Here is a 21165-nt window from a genome sequence, read left to right as displayed (position 1 = left end):
GGGGTTGGGTGGTGAAAGAGGGGTGGGCTTATGCAAGTAGCCGCCACGGTGACGTCACCGAAGGCGCAGAATCAAAATCTCGTGCTTTAGGAATGCACACCCTTGTGTGCTATTCCTGTTCGGAAAAAGAGCAGAAGCGAAAAAACGGCGCCACTTTCAAACTCCAGCCTTTCAGGCAAGTTTCAACTGAGGTCAAACACAGATATGCATGTTTTAACAAGAGAAATTGCGATTTCCAGGTGATGACTCCTTTAAGGCTTGTTGGTTTAAGTGCTTTGTTACAGCCACCAGGTGGCCACCAGACAGCCAGGGTCCCACCACTGCATGTCAGTTGAACTTGGCTAAAATGACTGCTGACTCCTCCCTGAGGCTTCCTGTGACTTCCTGTATGCCTGAGCTTTACTATAGATCTGAACGTGACTAAAATCTGTATGGCCGGTTAAATCTGGTGTTTGACGGTTTTGTTTCCCCTTTTAATAGTACTACGGTGTTCTTCATATCTGCTATTTAAAACATCAAACAGTCCAATACTACCAATACAGTCCAATACTACTTCTGAAGAATGTATTGTTATTTTTAGGCAAAACTCACATGCCTTGATTCAATTAATTATGACACGAAAAGCTGAGTAAAATCCTATTTTTCTCTCCCTAAAATCAACATAAATGCACTTAAATCCTCTAAAATTTTAATTCAGCATTTCAGATCAAACTGAGAAGCCACAACAGACGGGAGTCTGTGTTTTGTCCCTCGTTGTCTCTCCCTCTAATCTTCCCCCTGGAGGAGACAAGTTCCTCGCTGGGTGACACGGCGACATACTTTTCACCGCTTCATTGACACACACACACACACACACACACACACACACACATGATACAACCTCCTGACACAAACACGCACACACCGAAACATACAGTCACTCATTCCCTGGTCCCTTATCTGTGCCCCTGCAAGCGGACATGGGGTTGAGTGACAGTATGGTATCCCAAGAGGGACAGAAAGGTGTGGAGACAGACATCCTAATCCTCTCTCCCAGCAGACCCCCCGAACACAGGAAGACAAGACCGAGGAGGGAATAAAAAAGAAACGATAAACCGGAGGATCACGGCCCCCTCCAGCCGTTACTCCTTCGCTAACGACAAGGAGTATAATGAATGCATATCCCTCCTTTTCCCATCACTTGATTTAGCACTTCAATTATCTGATTTTCCTTTCTCTTTCTTTTCACTCTTTTTCTTTTATCAGACGTAACGCTTTTATTCCACAAATCCAAATGTTCAATTTTCCGCCTGGGAGTGGGACCCATTTATCTGTGTAATCTGTAAGAGTGTGTGTGTGTGTGTCTGAATGCATCTCAGTGTGTGTGTGTGTGTGTGTGTGTGTGTGTGTGTGTGTGTGTGTGTGTGTGTGCTAAATGTGTGTAAAAGGCAGGAGTCAGGGAGCAGTGTGTGTGAAATTAATTTAGATTAATAGACAATGTGCGATTATGAAGATATGAGAGACACCGAAACACAATCCACTGCAGGGCAAAGTGAGGAAGAGAGTTAGGAGGGGGGGAGGGGGGAGGGAGACTCTCATATTTAGTATATTTGAGTAGAAGGAAATAATATTTCAGTCATAGATATATTGCTTCAGTCTGAGACACGATTAGAAACTAATATTTAAATCATGTTAATCTGAATGTCGAGTCTTTTGCTCAAGAATATTAATTTCTCTCATCATAAACGTCGGGATCTGACTAACTGGTTGTTGGGTTTTTTTGTCTTATTTGCTCAAACATCAAATCCATATTTTCATATGCAATATCATCAGTTGTATCAGAACTGGAGGTTATTTCTTCATTGGAGGAACAGTAAAGAAATACAGAAAAAAAACCTTTAAATTGCCTGCCCTTTTTAAACCCACAGATGGGCAAGAATGTGTTGCATGTGATCATTGGGTTGAACACAAACATTAGTCATAACTCAGAATCTGATTTGTGGCCTTTATCATCTCACTTCATTAAGTGATTGAGTGGTGCATATTCCCAAACTCATTTGCAAAGAATCAAATGAATACAAACCGACTGACACATAATAAATGTGGGCCTCTGTAGCCCCTGACGGTGCCTCTGGGCAGTTGTCTGGTTAATCATCCAGCCTTGCTGTTAACAAGAGTTTGGAACTTATATTGTAAATACCTGATGATCATGATCTCCATTAGCAAACATTGTGATGCGTATCCGAACTGTTTCCTGGGCCAAGCCGGATGCATTTATTGAATGTTGTCCCCTCTCTCTCTCTCTCTCTCTCTCTCTCTCTCTCTCTCTCTCTCTCTCTCTCTCTCTCTCTCTCTCTCTCTGGCCTGTAAGAAGTGAACCCCAACTATCACACAACCAAACACACTGCACATCCCACTACAGCAGCTCATCATCCTGATTCACGTACTCAGGCAAAGGCCGTTTCACACCGGCTTTTTTAATTCCACGTGAACGTCCAGAATTTCGATACGTTTCGTTGTTCCACGCCTGCACACCGGCTCCCGGGAGAGCCACACAAAGATGCCTCCGCTGTGAGAAAAAAACCCGAAATCTGCTTCGACAGTTGGAAACGGGATTTCATATAGAGGCAGACCTACCTAAGTTGTGAGCCGACACTGAGCCTGTTTGGCCGGGCGGCTGCTGCACCTTTGTCCGAATGATCCTGCAGGACGAGAGAGGAGATATTAGTGTGTGTGTGTGTGTGTGTGTGTGTGTGTGTGTGTGTGTGTGTATATATGTGTGGGAGAATGTGTGTGTGTGTGTGTGTGTGTGTGTGGGAGAGGATTCTGACTGACAGAGAGAACATGACCATCGTGGGAGCTAAACGGTGTGTGTGTGTGTGTGTGTGTGTGTGTGTGTGTGTGTGTGTGTGTGTGTGTGTGCCTGTGCATGTGGCTGCGTGTGTGTGAAGTGGCTGAGGCAGGCTGACATGGCAGAGGGGCCTCACACTTCCTGCTTGGCTGCTCATGCAAGCCTTTTCTTCCTCTTTCTTTTCCTTTCCTCCCCCTTTTCCTCTCCTCTCATGTCCTCTCCTCTCCTTTCCTTTCCTCTCGCTTTTGTGACGGTTTCTGTCCTTCCTCTCGCGCACCTTCCTTCCCTTTTGTCTGCCTCTTTTGCTCCCTCCTTCTCTCTCTTATTTCCCTATCCCTCCCTCACTCCCTGTGCCTCTATGCTCAGGGGAAAGGGTTGTCATTGTACCATCGTGTTGAACCACTGAGCTGCAGCCACTTCATACATATGGAGACTGGGGCCTCTTTACCATTCTCTCTTCTCCACTCCTGGACACACACATGTGCACACACACACACACACACACACACACACACACACACACACACAGTATTATATTGCTCTGAGCTCTGCCTCCACTCAGTACCTGTTGCTATAAGTTGATACTCAAACACACACACACACACACATACGGCAGTACCTGTTGATGGAGCTGACACTGGGGACGCTGTCGTTGTCACACACTCTCTCGGCCAGGAGTCTGTCCCGGATCTCCCAGGCAAACATGGTGGGGTTTTGGCGTTTGTAATCGGCGATCTTGTCGACCACTTTGGGAGTAGCAACCTTTGGTTTGGATCCCCCGATCACCCCGGGGCGGATGCTGCCCGTTTCATAGTACCTGCCCATCAAAGCACAAGAAGATGATCACGTTGGTCATGAGGTCAAACAGGCGAAGGTTGTCGTGTTGAATAAAAGCTGTCATAAGGTAAAAAAAAATGTGATCTAAAATCCAAAATGGGGAGGCGGAATTTAAAATGTGTGAAAATGATGACATTTATACATTTGTGACTGTATGAGCTGATCAATGGATCTGACACTCTCTTATCTAGCAATGCAGATGATTGTGATCAAATCCCACCTGAATAATAAAAAGGACTTTTTTCTTATTGTTATAATTTGTCTGTGGTTTCCAGCTCCAAGCCCACTGGTTCCCACTGGTTCCCAATGGTTCCCACTGGGGCGTAAATCTCTGCTCACAAATACATTTATTTTAAAGCTAAGTCCAAGCTAATTCCCAGGGTTCTGTCATTTTTAGCAAACAGGAGCAATTTGTGCTTTTTTGGGGTAATAACCGTGGTGCACTCGTAACACTCCATGGTGATCGGGACATTGACTCTCTCCTCTCCTCTCCTACTCGGTAGATCAACGACCTTCCCACTGCAGGCAGGACTTCTCTCTGGCTTGAATTCAAAACTCTTCAAAAACCACTTCACGTCTCTCTGGCCTGTCCCTCACCCTCCTCCTCCATTTGCACCAGATCTTTGAAAAAGATATTTTCTTGAAGGATAGGTAGGTTAACGTTCTTACTGTCCAAACTGACAAAGTGAAGTGATCAGAGCTTATCCTGAGCAATAAAATTCTCTCTAATATGAGTCGGATACCGTCAAGTCTTTGTGGACAGTATATCCTGCAACTGCAGTTTAGCAAATAAACATTTTCTGGGGAAACTTTGGAACTAAACTGCTCAGATCAACTCATATTGAACATTATAATGTGATTTTGTGGATTTTATCGCCCACTTCTAACATTCACAAGGACAGTGAAGAACTAATGTTCCCTTCAGTGGTCATAATGGAATGATGAAGACAAAATAATATTACAAATGCAATGTGTGTTGACTGTGACGATGCTTGGATAGGAAACTGATAACTAATTCTCTATTAGGCCTTTTTAGTTGCTATTTTCATGACATTTTCATTGCTTTAGTCTGCAATCGTTCATGTTGGTTTATGATCCCTTTGCAAAAGAAAAACTAAGGAAGGAAAACTACTCAAACATAACATAGCTTAAGTTCTGTTCAGTGCATTAAATTAGTCAGACGTATCAGTAGGGCCTCTACACAGATACTGAGAAAACCATTATTTTCATGACATTGAAAAATATAAATCGATATGAAAATCACATTGCCTGCCTGTACTTATGTGAAACTCAATGTGATACCAAAAGTATTTCTGATGTCTGACTCCTGCTGGCTGTTGTTTTCTTTGTCGGTTTCACATTGTGACACAGAGGTAAGACGATGGTGGCACTAATACACACACACACACACACACACACACACACACACACACACACACACACACACACACACACACACACACGCACACACACACACACACTCAGATCCAGGCGTTTCGTGTCCACCATGGCTATTTCATGAATGTATTTGCATGCACAAGGGGCATGGGGGGGCAAGAGGGGGTTGGAGGACAGCAAATGCGCTACACAGCTTGCAGAAAAAAGGGGGGATGCTGTGTGTGGATGCAAGCTGTCAGTCAGTCTTAAACCAGCTCTCTCTCTCTCTCTCTCTCTCTCTCTCTCTCTCTCTCCACCGCTGTATGCGAGAGTTATCCCTTCCGTGAAGATGTGTGTCCTGTAAATGTGCGTTTTCCTTGTCTCTCTTTGTGTGTGTGTGTGTGTGTGTGTGTGTGTGTGTGTGTGTGTGTGTGTGTGTGTGTGTGTGTGTGTGTGTGTGTGTGTGTGTGTGTGTGTGTGTGTGTCTCTGTTGCACATTTTGGCTATTCGCAGCTGGAGTATAAACACAGCTAAAGGAGAAAAAAACAATCTATTTCCAAATGGAAAACTATTTAAATTATTCACAGCTGAATCATTGGTGAATAAACGAGCATGGTTATTGATATCCGTGCAACGATGAGCTAACACGCGTGCACACACACACACACACACACACACACACACACACACACACACACACACACACTGAGTGGTAGAGTTGGTGTTTTTGTTCTTCTGGCACCAGAGAGACAGAGAGGAGAGGATAAAACAACCCTCCCTCCCTCCTTCCATCCCTCGATCCCCTCTCCTCCCCCCTCATGGTAACGCTTCAGTGAGTTGAACGGCCAGGACAGGGGGGAGAGAGGGAGATAGAGAGAGAAAGACAGAAAGAGAGAAAGAGAGGGAGGCAAGGGAGAACAATGAACAACACATTTTTTGATATAGCTGAGGGTCGCTGTAGCTAATCCTTCCCCTCCGTCCCCTCAAATGGTCTCTGTGTCTCCCATTCCTTTTCCCCTGCACTCGTCTTCTTTAACATGCCTTCCCCTTTTGATTGTGTTCCTTGTTCTTGTCTTCCTCCCTTTCGCCATCTCCCTCCGATTTTCTTTCTTTTTTTTTACACATTCTTTTTTTGGGGGGTGCAGAAATATGGTGCCACTTTCATTTTGATGCTAATTCCAAAAAGTGATGAATCTTTTCCCTTTTGTCCCCCTTTCTTCTCCGGGGGACGGAACGAGCAGGGATTTAATCTTGAATTTAGCTTTTAAAAGGCAGAGAGACACAGAATGGTGTGGGGGCAGGAGGGTGAGGGGGGGACACAGAAATATTGAGAGGGGTCGGAAGTGGAGAAGAAAGTGAAGGAAATAAAGAGGCGAGCAAAAATGACGGCAGACGGTGCTGAAAATGCAGCTGGTGCATGCTGGGAATGAAAGACACTAAAGGAGTCAGTGTGACCTCACAGGGGCTTCAGTTTGACTCTGAACCTGACGCAAAAAAAAAAAAAAGCATAATGACCCTCAAATTGACCAGACACATTTAGCTCTCCTGCTTTAAAGATTTCCCTAAAAGATGGCGTCAAACCAGGAGGCCAACGTTTTCATGCCCCTCAGCCAACCGAGGTGTGACCAGTCGTCTAACTCTGCGAGGAGCGTAAATGTCACCGCGCGGTCGCAGGTGCTCGTGTGGCTTTTACCTGCCCAGTATCTTGCTGACACATCCGTGGCTGACCCGTAGCTGGCGCGAGATGTCGCAGGGCCGAACCCCTTGGTGGGCGAGTTCCACTATTCGCTGTCGAACTACATCTGGGAGGGGCCTGCCGTTTACGAACACACCTCCGAGCTGGTTGACGCCGCCATGTCCTGGAAAAGAGAGAGAGAGAGAAAAGACACGAAACAAATCAAAACAAGGTCAAGGATGAGTGAGAGAGAGGGAAATATTATGGCTGCCTAGAAATTTAATTAGGTTACAGGCAGTGAAATGAGACAAAGAGAAAGTTATTATATTATTATTCTAAGCGTTAGTGACCAAATGAAGGTTGATGAGGCGATGATGATGAAGGAATTTAGAGGACTAAATGATTGTGACTTTAGCAAATAAAAACTACACAGTGATCAACAAAATCAATTATAAAAAAAAAAAAAAAAAAAGTCTTAATTTACGGCTTCATTAACGTAGGCTCTGTGAGTACATTTTAGGAAAGGACGGACACAAGAATGTGAGAAACGTTGTAACGAACTGCTTTTCCGACACAATCGTCCTGATTCCTCTGTCAATCTCATCTCCTCTCGATTTAGATTCAATAAATACATATTTTAAAAAGACAGACGGACTAAAACCACAAAAGGCGTTCAGAGCAACCACAGTCTCCCATGTTCAAAAGGTTTCTTATTAATCAGTAATGTTTACATACACATCACATCCAATAGCCACAATCCAGTCTGGATTAAAGCCTCCACATTTGATCTTATTTGCTCGACCTTCAAAGCCGCCTCTCCTCATCATCGTGTGTTTCTCTTCCTCAGTGAGAGACCGAAGAAATACACCGTTGTGTTTGTGCCATTAGCAGCTTGTTTCTGTGGGACAACAGCTGAAGAAACAGACCAGCCCTGTACCACTGACCAACATTTAACATGTAATGAACAAGAAATATTGTGCTTTGTGTGTGTGTGTGTGTATTATCATTTCTTATGAGGTTTGTTTGGGAAATATTAATTTTCTGGACCGGGATCCCACAGCTGCTGGAGTCAATTTACAATCCCAGATGCATGTGATTTGTCTCCGGCCACTGATTTATCTGGCTCAGCACAATATACCAGTGTGACTGTTCCAAAGTGCAAACTTTGCCCATTTTCACCCGGGGGAGAGTGAGCTAAGATCTTAAGTAAATGAGGGGATTAATTATTGACCAAGGCCTGGCCCCGGACCCTTACTTGAGGATACCGCTAATATTCCCCCTGAGGAAATGAATAGAGGAGAATAATAACAGTATACATGAGAATAGAACAGAAAACAAGCTGAACCTGAACATAATTTTGTTACAAATTGTAAATGTAATCCTTCTGCTACCGTGACTGTTAGACAAAGGAAACGTAACTGTTCATTCAAATGACAAACTTCCATTTTTGAGCCGACATATTTAAATTGGGTGTGAAACGGAGCAAAGGGGCGCTGAGCGATGTGGCCAAAAGTTTCATATCTCGATCCCGATACATATACCACGATATAGCATGTTTTCTAATAATTCACTAAATTGTCTATATGGAATAACTACATTGTTTTGTATTTTCCTGTTAATGAAATACTTGGCATTTCTGAGTATTCCTCCCATAAATAAGACCTCTAGTGCAAAATGATCCCATTCTCTGAGAAACTTGAGTTAGTCCGAGATTATCACCATCAATTTAGACGACGCAATTGTTTATCACGATGTCTCGTTTATGATTTAATCACGATATTATTCTACCATTAGATGATAAATTAGCATATAGAATTATCCCCCAGCTCCAGAGCAAAGTATAACATGGGATATAGTTTGCATCCATATCGTTTATAAGTCAGAATATGACAAAACATGTCCCACAGTGACGTCTTTAGATGACTTGTTATATTCAATTATATTCACAAGCAATTCATATTTTATCAAACTACTAATTGTCTCAGCTCTAGACGCGGAGCCTATCCCAGCATGCACCGGGGTAGAAGCAGGGTAGAACCTGGACATTCACACCTCTGCAGACTCTATTTACAGGCTCCAAACAGCCCAACCAGGTGAGAACCAGCAGGCGCTACGACGATGCTAACCTCCACACCAGCTAACATACAGTACGTATAATCCAGTGAGCAGGAGTGGGAGGCGTGCTCTACTCCCACTCCACAACACTGCCTGTATATATATACTGTATGTATCTCACCAAAGGCAGAGTATAAATCAACCAGATTTTTTCCACCACATAATCCACTGGCTTTTGTATTACCATAGTGATTACGTCTTTAGGGGAAACACACACAAGCACACACACACACACACACACACTAATCCTAGCTGTGGGGGTAATAGATTTTAAACACATTACCCCAGCAGGGATACCCCCTTAAACACAAAGCTGTCCCCTGAACCTGTCCCGCTGTCCTCTTCCTCCCTCCATCAGCATAAAAGAAAGAAAGAGCAGCACACGGTCTCCTCCAGCTCCAACAGAAAACACATCCACACGTGGAGGCTGAATTCAGAAACGGGAACAAGTCTACAGTCCATCAAACAAGGCTCCAACAAGGGCTCCCTCCTCTTCCTTGCTACTTCATTTTTTGAGATAGAAGAAGCCTCATTATGCAGATGCCTGCTGCAGACAGCACCATTTGAAAGGCAATCACTCTGACACCAGTATATAGACAGAGACATCGATGCAGCGTTTCATGGAAGCCTGAATGGCGACCAGCGGGAACTTTGAACGCAGAAGGAATCACATCAGCTGTGTCAAAAGCATTTATCGTGAAATGTGTTTGATTAAAGGAGCAACCTGCGAAATGAAAGGATGTGTGTTTTTGATGTGGTTTGTGTTGGCGGGGCTGGGACAGGTGAATAAAGGTGCAGAAACATGACTCGGCTTGTAAAAACACAATGCGATGTATTTTGCAGCTCTGAAGGAGATTTGTCAAGTCCTGAGAAAATCACCCTCATGATGTTGTCAGTCATAGCAGCTTAGGGTTGAACACTACTTGAATGCAGTGGCCAAGGCGGAAACTTTTGCATCATGGGAAATGTAGTTTATAGCATTTTAGGATCTTGGACACAGTTTAAGCCCAAACCTGTGTGTTTTGTTTTTACTATTCTTTTTTAAGTCCCAGAAGGTGATACTAAACATCCCCCTCCAGTGAATCCACGGTGGTGCGGCCCGGTGGTCACCTGTTTCTGAGTGGAGGCGATGCACATTTTTTGAGTGATATGTGTAAATGTTTTGATTTGAATGCCCTCAGTGGGCAGCAGTGCAGTGACATCACGCGTAGTCACCATGTGGTATAAGTGGAAGGAGGCTGCTTTGTACATTGCTGTTTGACGCCGTATTAAACGTACATCTATCCTGCATGTTACGAGGATGCTGTTGGCTTCCCATTCAGGTTCGTGGGGACTCTGCTCTGCAAAGGCCCAGAGTTTTTACACACTATGAGACATTGTATGCGTTGATTAGAAAGACTATAGCAGCGAGAGATGTCTCCTTAACCCTGGCCCACCTCTTCCCCACTGTTCTCCTCATTTTCTTCCTTGTAATACTGACTTTTTTCTTTTCTTTTTTTTCTTTTCTTCAAAAACAAGACTGTAATGTCCCACTGAGATGCAGAGAGAAAACTCTCTCACACACACACACACACGCTTACGTTCAGACATTCCTCAATGCAAAAAGAGCCTGCTGACCTATATGGACAAAAACCATTAACACACACACTCTCTCTCTCTCTCTCTCTCTCTCTCTCTCTCTCTCTCTCTCTCTCTCTCTCTCTCTCTCTCTCTCTGGATGTTTTGTATAGTTGTGTGAAGGCATTATTCCTCCGTCCTCTCTTTATTATTGAGGCCTGGGTTCGTTTATAGAAGCCGACTGCGTACGCCCCTCCTCACCACAGGTATCTGCGGCGAAGACTCCCCCCTCCTCCCCCCCCTCCCCCCTCTCTCTCCCTCCTCAGATAAGAGTAAATGAAATGGTTCCTTTCACCCTTCCTATCTGGGCCAGGGCATGCAATACGCCTCGCTTTGTAAAGAGATGGAGAGGAATGACTTGTGACCTACAAAAACCTCCAGATAACTATTTATTCACTTATCTGTGTATTTACTGTTGGCATTAGACGTTCAGACTCTCACCATTCTTGGCGTGGGTTGTGGGGATTATGTGTTTGAAATTTATTTTTCCGAGAACCATAAATACTGATAGGGACAAACGCAATAACCTACACATTCTGCGAAGGCATTTGTTTATCAGCCAGCATAATTCTCTAAACAAGTAGCATTAAATGCCATGTTTTTACATGGTTTTAAGCATTAGGATGGTGCAGGCCACTTCATTTCATCTCACACTGTTCAGCATTATAGCAGGAATCGTCTTGCATTTATGGGGGAGGAATCGATTCCCTTTTTTTGTGGACTGATGCCTTGAAAAATGTGTTCGTCACCAAAGAGAAGAATTCAGGACTGATGTGCCCTCACAGCTGTGTGCGTTCCGTGACAGAGGTCCAGTAATTCATCACACTGACCAAACAAATGAATCACTTGCTCCCAGAAATTCAATCAACACTGGCTCCCGAGGTTTTGTGGCAAATTAGATACAACGATTCTGCCAAATTAGGGAGTCTTGGCTTTTAAAGGTCTTTCCTGGTAAAGCTGGACCTACAGTCTCTAGAGGAGGATGGTTGGGGGGGCTCAGCTTCATTTTCATCCCGAGAAGCCGAATCGGAGAGGGACAGAGGCAGCCAGGGGACCCGGGGTCATTATGCAGCCCCGTTGTATTTTATTTATTTACTCTTTATAGGAGCTGACTTAAAAGCCCAGCGCCTCCTTAAATGTTTGATTGATTCACTGTTTCCGGGAGGAAAGAATACAGAGATAAAGCAGAATATATTCGAGCTCCCCCATCCAGAAAATAAAGTCCATTAGGCTCTCTGTCTCCCCCTCTTCGCACTGCATTCCTCTCTCTCTCTCTCTCTCTCTCCCTCTCTCTCTCCCTCCCTCTCATCTCTCATCTGCCTCGTCACGGCCTGACGACTCAAAAATAAAGCAAAAGGGAGAAATCGCAACAAAACGCCACCGGTTCTCTCTCCGCTCTGTCTCTTGAAAAAAAAGCAACGAAAGAAAGAAAATAGGGGGAACTAGAAATTACTTTGAGCTGAAAACCTGTTTGGAAAGTTGCCCGCGAGAATACAGATGAAGCACATTTCCTGGAGCAAACAGTGAATAGATCTGCGAGATGTGCCAGCCAGGCGTTTTGGACGTAAAGTGTTATTTTTCTCCTGAAAGGTGCAATAATGAATATTCTACCTGTGAAGTGTGAGTCAGGGAGTCTTGTTAATAAGCGTATTCATGAATAGTGTTCTTACATCAAAAGAAGTCCGTTTTACAGAGATTCCCATTAGAAAAAAAATGGTATGACAGCGTTCGCTTCAGTTTCGTTTCATTCATCGGGATGACGTGTGTTTTAAATTTCGTGTAAAACGTGGCTGAAGTGACCGTTTTTTCCTCTTTTCTTTAACTCATGAGTCGATCACCAAGGTAGGCCACAGTCTGCCTGCTTAGCATTCAACATGCCTCCATTACCATTACAATGCGTGATTATGAAATTCAGCTCATTAGCATCACAATTACCTGCTAGAGATTTTTAAATGATCACTGCGATATGTCGTCGCTTATATGCTTGAAAAACGCGCTGCAAAGTTTGCAGAGAGACAACCGAGAAACGTCATTACGAGTGATGGATATCAAATATTCACTTTTTCTATTAGAGTCGACGTAGATAATCGTTACACCCAAAATAAAGTCACTTTGCAGGTAAAAGACAATCGGAACAAATATGTGGAAATAACTGTCAGCTGTTAGGGTGAGCGCGCGCGTAGGCCTATGGCTTAATAAACTTATACTTATACTAGGCCTATACATATATATATAGGCCTATATATATATATATATATATATATTCTTTTTAACAAGTAGTCTAAAACAAAAACCCAACAAGTTGATGTTGAACTTTAAAATCAGAGTTATAATTCGTTAACAGGCGTGCTACAGTCCGATGTGAACTTTATTTTATGACACACACACACACACACACACACACACACACACACACACACACACACACACACACACACACACACACACACATTCAACCGACAATGTTTCCACGCGTCACAGTCGATTCATTCCAACCTCTCTCTCTCTCTTTCTCTCTACCTTTGACATTTTTTAGGTGTAATCGTTTTAAAGCGTCTCCGCGCTTTGACATATATAACTTTAGCTGCGCTGTTAGCGGCAGCACCGCGGTTCATTGGCTCTGGTCAAACTGCAGGGAAGAGGAAACCTGATTCGTTCTAGTCTCTCTCTCTCTCTCTCTCTCTCTCTCTCTCTCTCTCTCTCTCTCTCTCTCTCTCTCTCTCTCTCTCTCTCTCTGTGTGTGTGTGTGTGTATTGTTGTTTTTGTTGTATTTTTTCCCTGCAGGATAACACATAAGACATAACACACACACATATAAATATATATATATATATATATATATATATATATATATATATATATATATATATATATATATATATATATATATATAATTGTAGGTAATATTTGTATTATTATATTATTATTATTATATAATTATAGGTGAATACGTATCAAATCCCATTTTTGTCAGTACATGTTAAGCTCTTAATTTGAACTATTTCCTATTATTTGGGCCCATAATTCCTATAATTACTGCCAATCTTTGGAGTTGATTGTGAGTGAAAGTTAATTACAGATATTAAATATGTGACTTCAGTTAGCTGTGCTCGACTTAATGACTGAAATGTTTTCATATATTCAATATTAATATTAGGCATAGCTACTTAAATGGGGTCGCACACAAATCAGGCTGGTTTTGAGCTCGTATAAAGCAAGCAGGGCCCGTCATCACTCCGGTGAAGGAGAATTTCCCTGCGGAGGATCAACAGAGTCTCACCTTGTTATTATTCGAAGACCCGAGCAGAGCTCCTGCACCTGTGTGTCTGTGTGACCCGGTTATGTGCGGGAAACACTGTTACTGTTGCTGGATCAAGTTCAGCTTTTAGTCATGCTTTGTTACCCCCGCCCCCCGTCCCTCTCTCTCTCTCTCTGACCCCTGCACCTCCTCCTTCCCTTCAAAGAGCCAAACACAGCAAACAGTTCCACACAAGCACCAGCAACGTAACAGAAATATCGGCCTGCATCGCCTTCCACCCAGTCACTTCGATTCTACGCACCGTGCCTAATTTAGTACATTTACACAATACACATTAAGGGTGAGGATGATCAGCAAATTCTTAACAAAACCATATAACTAAACGTTGTATCCATATTTAAAAAAAACAACAACAAAACATCCACGGCTTAAGTCGTGAAGTGGAGCGACCAGCTAAATATATAATATAAAAATGTGTGTTAACACAGGGAGATATAATCCACATGCACGACAAATGTACAAAGTTTCACCCAGGCTGTTTCGAGATAATTATTTTTTTTCTTTTTTAAATGTTAGAATAAATGCAAATCAATTAAATAGCAACATTTACGAAAAGACAAAAAAAAAGTGCTCGTGGTATTTCAGCATTGTTTGAGACTTCTTGGTCTCCCTCCAGGAGGAGAATATTATTTGAGAGTATTTTTGCAGAGTGCGGCTGGAAACGCCGCTGTTATGAGCGGAGTTGGGGGTGTGGGGGTTGTTTCAGTTCAGAGCAGATGGGATCATGCAGATGGAGGGAAATAAACGTGTAAACTTACTGTGCATCGCCGCAAACGGGTCGTGCTTGCAGTGAATCTCCATCATGGAGGTGGAGGGCTGCGGGGCTGCAGGGCCCCGGTACCGTATGAGGGGGTCTTAAAAATGCCACCGGACGCCCCGCTTCAGTCGGCCACTTTACTGAGACACCGGGTCCTCCAATAAATAAAAACGGCAACCAGTTCCCTTCAAAGAGAGTTTTTCCTCCTCAGTTAATTAACAAAAAAAATCTAATTAGTTTGTTGACAACGTGACAGGTAGCACTTCGGCTCGAACTAATAAAAAAAGGTTCATAAAAATGTTGAGTTTTTCAGGTGGAAGGGAAGAAAGGGATGGCGTCAAAAATATGAATGAGAGACGGGCTCCCTCCCCGCGGGGTCGGGACCCCACACCGGGTCTGTTCTGGCGTCTCCAAAACCAGAGGAGGAGCGGTGCTCATTCCCTCTGCTGCTCGTCCGCGCCGAGGAGAACAGATTCAAACTTTTGCCAAAAAATAAATAAAATAATAATAATAGAGCAAAAAAAGTAGCCTCCCTCCCTTTCTCTTCTTCTCGGTCCGCTGGCCGTGACCCCCCTGACTGCGACTCAGCCGATGGAGGGGGGGGGGGAGTCTGAACTTTCTCCTTTCAGTCTGTTAAAATATTTAAAAATAAAATATTTTAAAAAAACCACTTCGAAAAAACAAATATATATATTCTTTACAGATCCACGGTTGTTTTCTGCCAGGGGATTTTCTTCTCGTGGTCCAGTTGTGTTCACATGAACTCTTGGTAATCTCCCATCAATAAAGCGCGTGAGAGCGGGTGAGTGCTCACATCTTGAAGTCTCGTATCCACCGTGCCAAAAAAAGAGGAGGAAATAATGAAAGAAAACTCTGGCTCGAGTTCAAGCTGCCGCGGCTGACGTGAGAGTTGTTATCCGGTAAGTGTGAACCACGGGCGGCTCTTGGTCCGTCTACTCTCCCTCCTCCTCCCTCCGTGTGGACCAGGACTCGCTGCACAAACGTACCGGACTCCCGGGTTTGTGGGAGGTCGGAGACGCGTTTCTCCGAAAAGAAAATTCAAAATGTACTTTTCTCGGCGCTCACGCCCGGAAACCAAAACCACGCCAACACGTTGTGTTGTATAAACAGGCTTCCTCCACTACACAGAGAAGAGCAGCCGGCGCCGAGCGTCCACGGTGGCGCACGCCGCGTTTCAGGACCCGCTCTCGTGCGGACAGCGCCCGCGCTCCCAAACCCCTGGAACCCTAACCTACACGCGCCGGCCAGCTGCCCGTCACTCACCGCGGATCCAGCCAATCGCGACGCGAGCGCTGCTCACGCGTCATCGCCGGCCCCAGGTAAAAGCGGGCGGGGAGAGCGCGCCGATTGGCTGCCGATAATCCCGTGGGCCAATGACGCCCCGCGTGTATTGTCCGTCCCACCAATGGGGAGGCTCGGCGCAGCGACGCAGGGCGCGGGGAGTAAATGATCATATGTTTAATTTCAATTAGCGGAGTGAAAAACGTAATGCCTTTATACCCATTTGCGCTCAGTTTATTCATGTCAATATTAAATGGCTAATTAATTGAGTATTACTAAAAACGAGGCTTAGTTGCAGCAAGGCTTTATAAAAGAGGGAATGCTCAGGGACTGAAACAGGAACTGTCCCTCTTATAGGTCCATGTAAGAGTGGGGAACAGGAGAACAAGACTTTAAAGCCGGTTTTAAAGACATCCAGAGAAACACATTGAAGTTCGATTTTCCAAACACTGAAGCTTTCTGCTCCTCTGACCACCTCTGTGGGCCGAGCGAGAGCTGTCAAGTGTCGTGGAAACAATCCTGCATAATTTCCCATCCTTCAACACGATGTTCTAAATCTTTAGCTCGGGGAGACTGGAGAGAAAACATATGAAACATGCATCCCCGCTCATTATCTAATTGATTGCGCATCGCAGACGGATGTTGTGAGTTTTTTTTTTTTTTTTTTAATGAAATGCAATTGGTGAGCTCCGCATTTACACTCTAAACTAAGAGAGAGAGGGGGGGGGGGAGAGAGAGAGAGAGATTCATTACATGTTCGTCCCACCTGATTTGAGAGGGCATATCTCAGCCTCGCCCCTGTAATATTAAACACATAAATAGCCTAAAGCATGGGCCAAATTAAAAAGTGTTATTTCCCTTTTTTCCTGTTTGCAGACATTTAATCATTTCGGTTCCGCGCCGTTCCTACTCGCGCGCACAAACCTCAGATTAGACCCATCCGAGCCATGCAGGGGATACACGGTCATGCATGTACAACGCCATCATTAAAGACACCCGTGATGTCGTTTAGGAGGCCGATCATTAGAGTGACTCGCTAACGAACAACAACAATAACAATCCGCAGCTTAATTCTTCAGAGTCCTGCAGGGTTGGCCCTCGGAGGACGTACATGTTTGATGTACCTCAAGGCGATGCGTCTGATGCCGAAAAGGTCAATGTATGATATTATTGAGTCTATTTCATATCTGATTTTTGTAGATTTCTCGCTTTGAATCGATGGTTTCCTTTTCATGACGTGCGCTCCGAGGCCGCGACCAGTAAACCGGAGCGCGTTCACGTTGTCCTCGTTAAAACCAATCTTGTCTGTTTTAAAATCAGAGATGTATGCTTTGAGTTGTGTGTGTGTGGGGGGGGGGGTGTACAGGATGAACCACGAGGGGGCGTTCAAGCCCACACACACGCACACGGACACGCGCGCGCAAATACAAGACATAGAACTTTACAATCAACACACTTGAACTTAAAGAGTCCAGAAGGGCCAGAGAGGAGCCTGGATGTAGAGCAGCCAGACCGACACGGCGCCGTGGATCTGCCAAATAAACCCCTCCGACTGTTTCTGCACCCTAAACGGCTTCACAAGTCCTCGCTGATTCCACGTCCCTGCATTATGATCCAACGACAGTAAAATGCTAATCCTCATTCATATTTCCAACTCTTTCCTTGAGTATTCACGAGTAAGGGCCTCGTGTACAAATCTGACAGTTGATTTGTTTTTATTAAAGATAGAAACACAAGACGAGAGTACAGAACAGAATGTAGACTTCTGTATTCACATTTGGATATAAAGAGCCAGGGCCACACAACAGGCCACAAATCAACGAGCAAGGGCAATTTGGACAATAAAGAAAAAAATGGTTATTTGTATTTCTTTTTCTTTTTTTCCACAATATAAAGCTTCTTGTATTTCAAAGTGTTTCTTTCCTTTTTGCAATGACAGAGTATTTGGTCTCGATGTCTCCAAACGGGGACACAAAAGTATGACACTATCATATTTTTGCGCGTTTTAAATTTGTTTTTCGTTTTCAATTGTGCTTGTTCTCCCTGTGCAGCCACGCTCGCCTTTTTATTTATTGAGATATAGACACGAGCGCTCTTCTCCCCCACAGAAGTGAACTGCAGCCGCCGCCCTTGTCTCTCTCCGATTTGCAAATTAAATACATAAGCAATTAAAAAATCCAAACACAATCAATCATGTATACAAATTGTTGTTGCTTTAGGGTTGGAAATTTAGAGAAAACTTCCATCAGGGTAGGACGACTTTAATCCGGGGGTCCAGAGCTATTACCATATTTCATTACCTCTCCAGTGTTGGAAATGGGAGGATGGGGGAGGAGGCGGGGGGAGGAAGAGGGTGTGTATACTTTTTTAAACATTAGAAAGAATGTGGTTGAGTCGTGATAATCATTTGGAGGCAAATTGGAGGCAATGTTGTTTAAATGTTCCCTCTCCCTCTCCTTCCCTCCATCCACCATGAAAGCTTCGGCTGTTTTTTGCGCCCGAGCCTCGAAACGAAAAAGCAATGAAAAATTAATAGCGCATGTTAACTCCACCAGCTCGTTTATTACACGCCCGCTGACTGTAAACATAATGAGAAAGCGCCCGTATCTCTTCTTAAGTTTTCATTTGCTTACAAAAAAAATCCAAAAGTCATCACTAATAATGAAATACTGGAGAAAGAGTGAACCGTTGGACTTCCGTACCGAGCAGGTGAGACGCATGGCGTCTCCACTCACAGGCCTGCTGGTGATCGAGTACAGACCGGTCGTCGTCGGTGGGTTAGGGAGCTCATATACAGACCCTGTCCTGCAGGCCGGGGCGCTTAAGGTCACAACGAATGTAGGCTATGCCATGTGAGGTCATTCTCTCTCTTTCTTCCTCCCCTCCCTCCCCTCTCTCTCTCTCTCTCTCTCTCTCTCTCTCTCTCTCTCTCTCTCTCTCTCTCTCTCTCTCTCTCTCTCTCTCTCTCTCTCTCTCTCATTTGGTCTGTTACTCTCACAGACTGTGTGTTTGGCAAGTGGAGAATCAAATATATCAATAAAATCTATACAGTAAGAAGCCTAGTTCGTCAGGAGGTGGGGGTTGTGCTTGTAATGGAGAGGGGAATGGTGGTATATATTTTATGGAAAATCATATAGGTCAAGGATCAAAGATTTCTATTAAGCCCGAACAGATAAGAGACCTACCTCTATTTTTTTCATTAGTAAAAATATAATTTAGCGTCAGCCAGTGGCCCAGCAGTCGTCAGACAGGGACTGAAATGGCGGCCTGCCTACGCACTTTTACGCACGGCCAACCTACAGGGCGGGAAGAGGCAGGGGGGGTCCCATTAGATCCACGTTCATTCTCACAGACCCCCCTTTGTACCCCGAGCACGTATGCTAAAGTGAGAGGAAATGGAGAGGCTGTAGGTGTGGGCCGTGGGCCCTGAACACTTGAACTACACCCCAACAGGGGAGGGCCTCCTTTAAACTCTGATTTCCTCCGCGGTTAAAAAGGTTCTTATCCAATCGCTACAAATCCCACCGCTTTCACCGTCTACCAGGGTAAGGCCCACTCCACAAAAGACTGCAAAGGGGGCATTATTTGTCTTACATACCATCGGCATTATTTGATGACAAATTTCCATATGGCTGGGCACGAGCTAATTTATTTCTATTATGAAAGAACGTGTCGCAATCGGAGAACACTTAACTTACTATTGTGAAGATGAGTATGAAAAACAGCCCTAAGCCTGTACCTCAATAAATGTGGCGTTTCATGGACGTCTACTATGCATGCATTACCATAGTAACAGGCAACCAAGTGCATAAAAAACATATTTTCTTGGTTTTCTGGTGTAAAGGCTTGCCGCGAAGCACACAGCCCGTGGAGAGAGGATCACCTGCCCACCGTTTCTTAATGACAAACGACGTTTTATCAATGCAGACGCAGCGGGCAGCAATATGAAATGATGTGATATCCATTGGGTGCCATAACGAGGTCGATGGCCTGATCCATTGCTGTACCAGACCCCGCTGTTTTATCAATAGGCCTATACGAGATGAACCTGTTGAATACAGTAATGGAGACGCGCAGGAAAAAGCCAAATCCCAGACTTCTACAGGAGTCATTATGGACTGAAGTTCAACTTCTGCTCCACAAACACGAACAAGACACCACGAGCTCTAAACCGTTATCATCTCAAATGATCACATCTCATAACCCCCTCCCAAAAGAAACATAATGAACTGCGTTTAAACAAATGTGTGCGCACGCAATTGCGTATCCTTGCATGCACCTATCTCAGGCGCGCACGTGGATGTGACCTGACGTAGAATGTGGTGTCAACCCAAACCAACAAGGCCAGCTACTTGTTCCTCCACAAGCACACCATGCCAAAAATAAAACAATGTAAATACAAAATAAGGAAACCAATAAAAAGATCCATCTCAAACAGGAAACGTCTCCAAACACTATCTTCCTCTGCTTTTTAAAGTTTACGATTTTTTTTTTAAAGAAAGCAACAAGTTTCCAGTGACAGAGACGCAAATCATCACGACTCCAAAAGTCTCATAGGAAACTCAGTGGTCCCAAACTTGAGATGAAACATCTGATTAGTGTGCACGTCTTAAAAATTTAAGTCAAGGTTCCGGTTTCCATTCTTTTGGTTTTTCATCACACTGGACTTATTCACAACACTTTGTAATACTTGTAAAAACGCAGAACACCGTACAAAAGTTTCAAAAATAAGCATAATAACTGATAAATTTACTAAATAACTAATAACTTCCATGACTTCTGTTCTAAAGTTTTGCATTAGCAATACATACATTTAAATAAATAAATAACAAACAACAGCCGGTTAAAATGATAAGTTCAACTTTTCATAAAAGGTAAATTAAGCTCGAGAGAGCCGGTGCGACCCTACCTGCTCTCCCCAGCCGCAGTGCAGGACTCTTGGGCCCCTGGTCCATGTTACCCGGTTAGAACAGGGGGAGGCGATGAGAGGAGGGGAAAAAGGAAAAGAACAAAAACTTTTTTTCCAGTGTCCCCCTCTCCCTTTCTTCCTCTCTCTCTATCTCTCCCTCGCTTCCCCCCCTCTCTCACTCCCGGGCACTTTCTTCTCTCCCTCTCTTCCCCCCTCTCCTACAGTACTTTTTGGGCGAGTTGTAGGTTGAAATAATTCGACCCTTCCGCTCCCTATTGCACTCCCCGCAAGTGCTCAGTCAGCTGCAACTAAACGCTTTAGGTGGAAAAAGGGCTTCGGGGGGAAGCGTGAAATGATCGCGCCGAGTAAAAGAGCCGCTCTCTCAATGTGCGCTCATGTCCTGTCCTTTCCCCGCACGAGCTTGCAC

General features: G+C 44.3%; 1 protein-coding gene across 4 annotated transcripts in view; it reads right to left on the bottom strand.

Annotated features, from left to right (window-relative positions):
- pax5 (paired box 5) overlaps positions 1-21153 on the bottom strand; it is a 57148-nt gene extending 35995 nt beyond the window's left edge. For 2 of the 4 annotated variants that reach the window (XM_084005178.1, XM_084005181.1), the window contains exons 1-4: positions 20739-21153; positions 6738-6903; positions 3450-3647; positions 2617-2681 (exon numbers count right to left, since the gene is read on the bottom strand). In XM_084005178.1, coding sequence (XP_083861304.1) covers positions 2617-2681; positions 3450-3647; positions 6738-6903; positions 20739-20784 — 475 coding nt within the window. In that variant the 5' untranslated portion in view covers positions 20785-21153. Of the gene's footprint in view, positions 1-2616; positions 2682-3449; positions 3648-6737; positions 6904-14528; positions 15616-20738 lie in introns of those variants that run through there. The other 2 variants (XM_084005179.1, XM_084005180.1) reach the window with 1 other exon arrangement.
- Between the last annotated feature and the right edge of the window lie 12 nt (positions 21154-21165).

The sequence above is a fragment of the Eutrigla gurnardus genome, assembly GCF_963514095.1.
Source record: "Eutrigla gurnardus genome assembly, chromosome: 3".
Classification (NCBI taxonomy): domain Eukaryota; kingdom Metazoa; phylum Chordata; class Actinopteri; order Perciformes; family Triglidae; genus Eutrigla; species Eutrigla gurnardus.
This window is presented reverse-complemented; position numbering and strand designations above follow the sequence as displayed.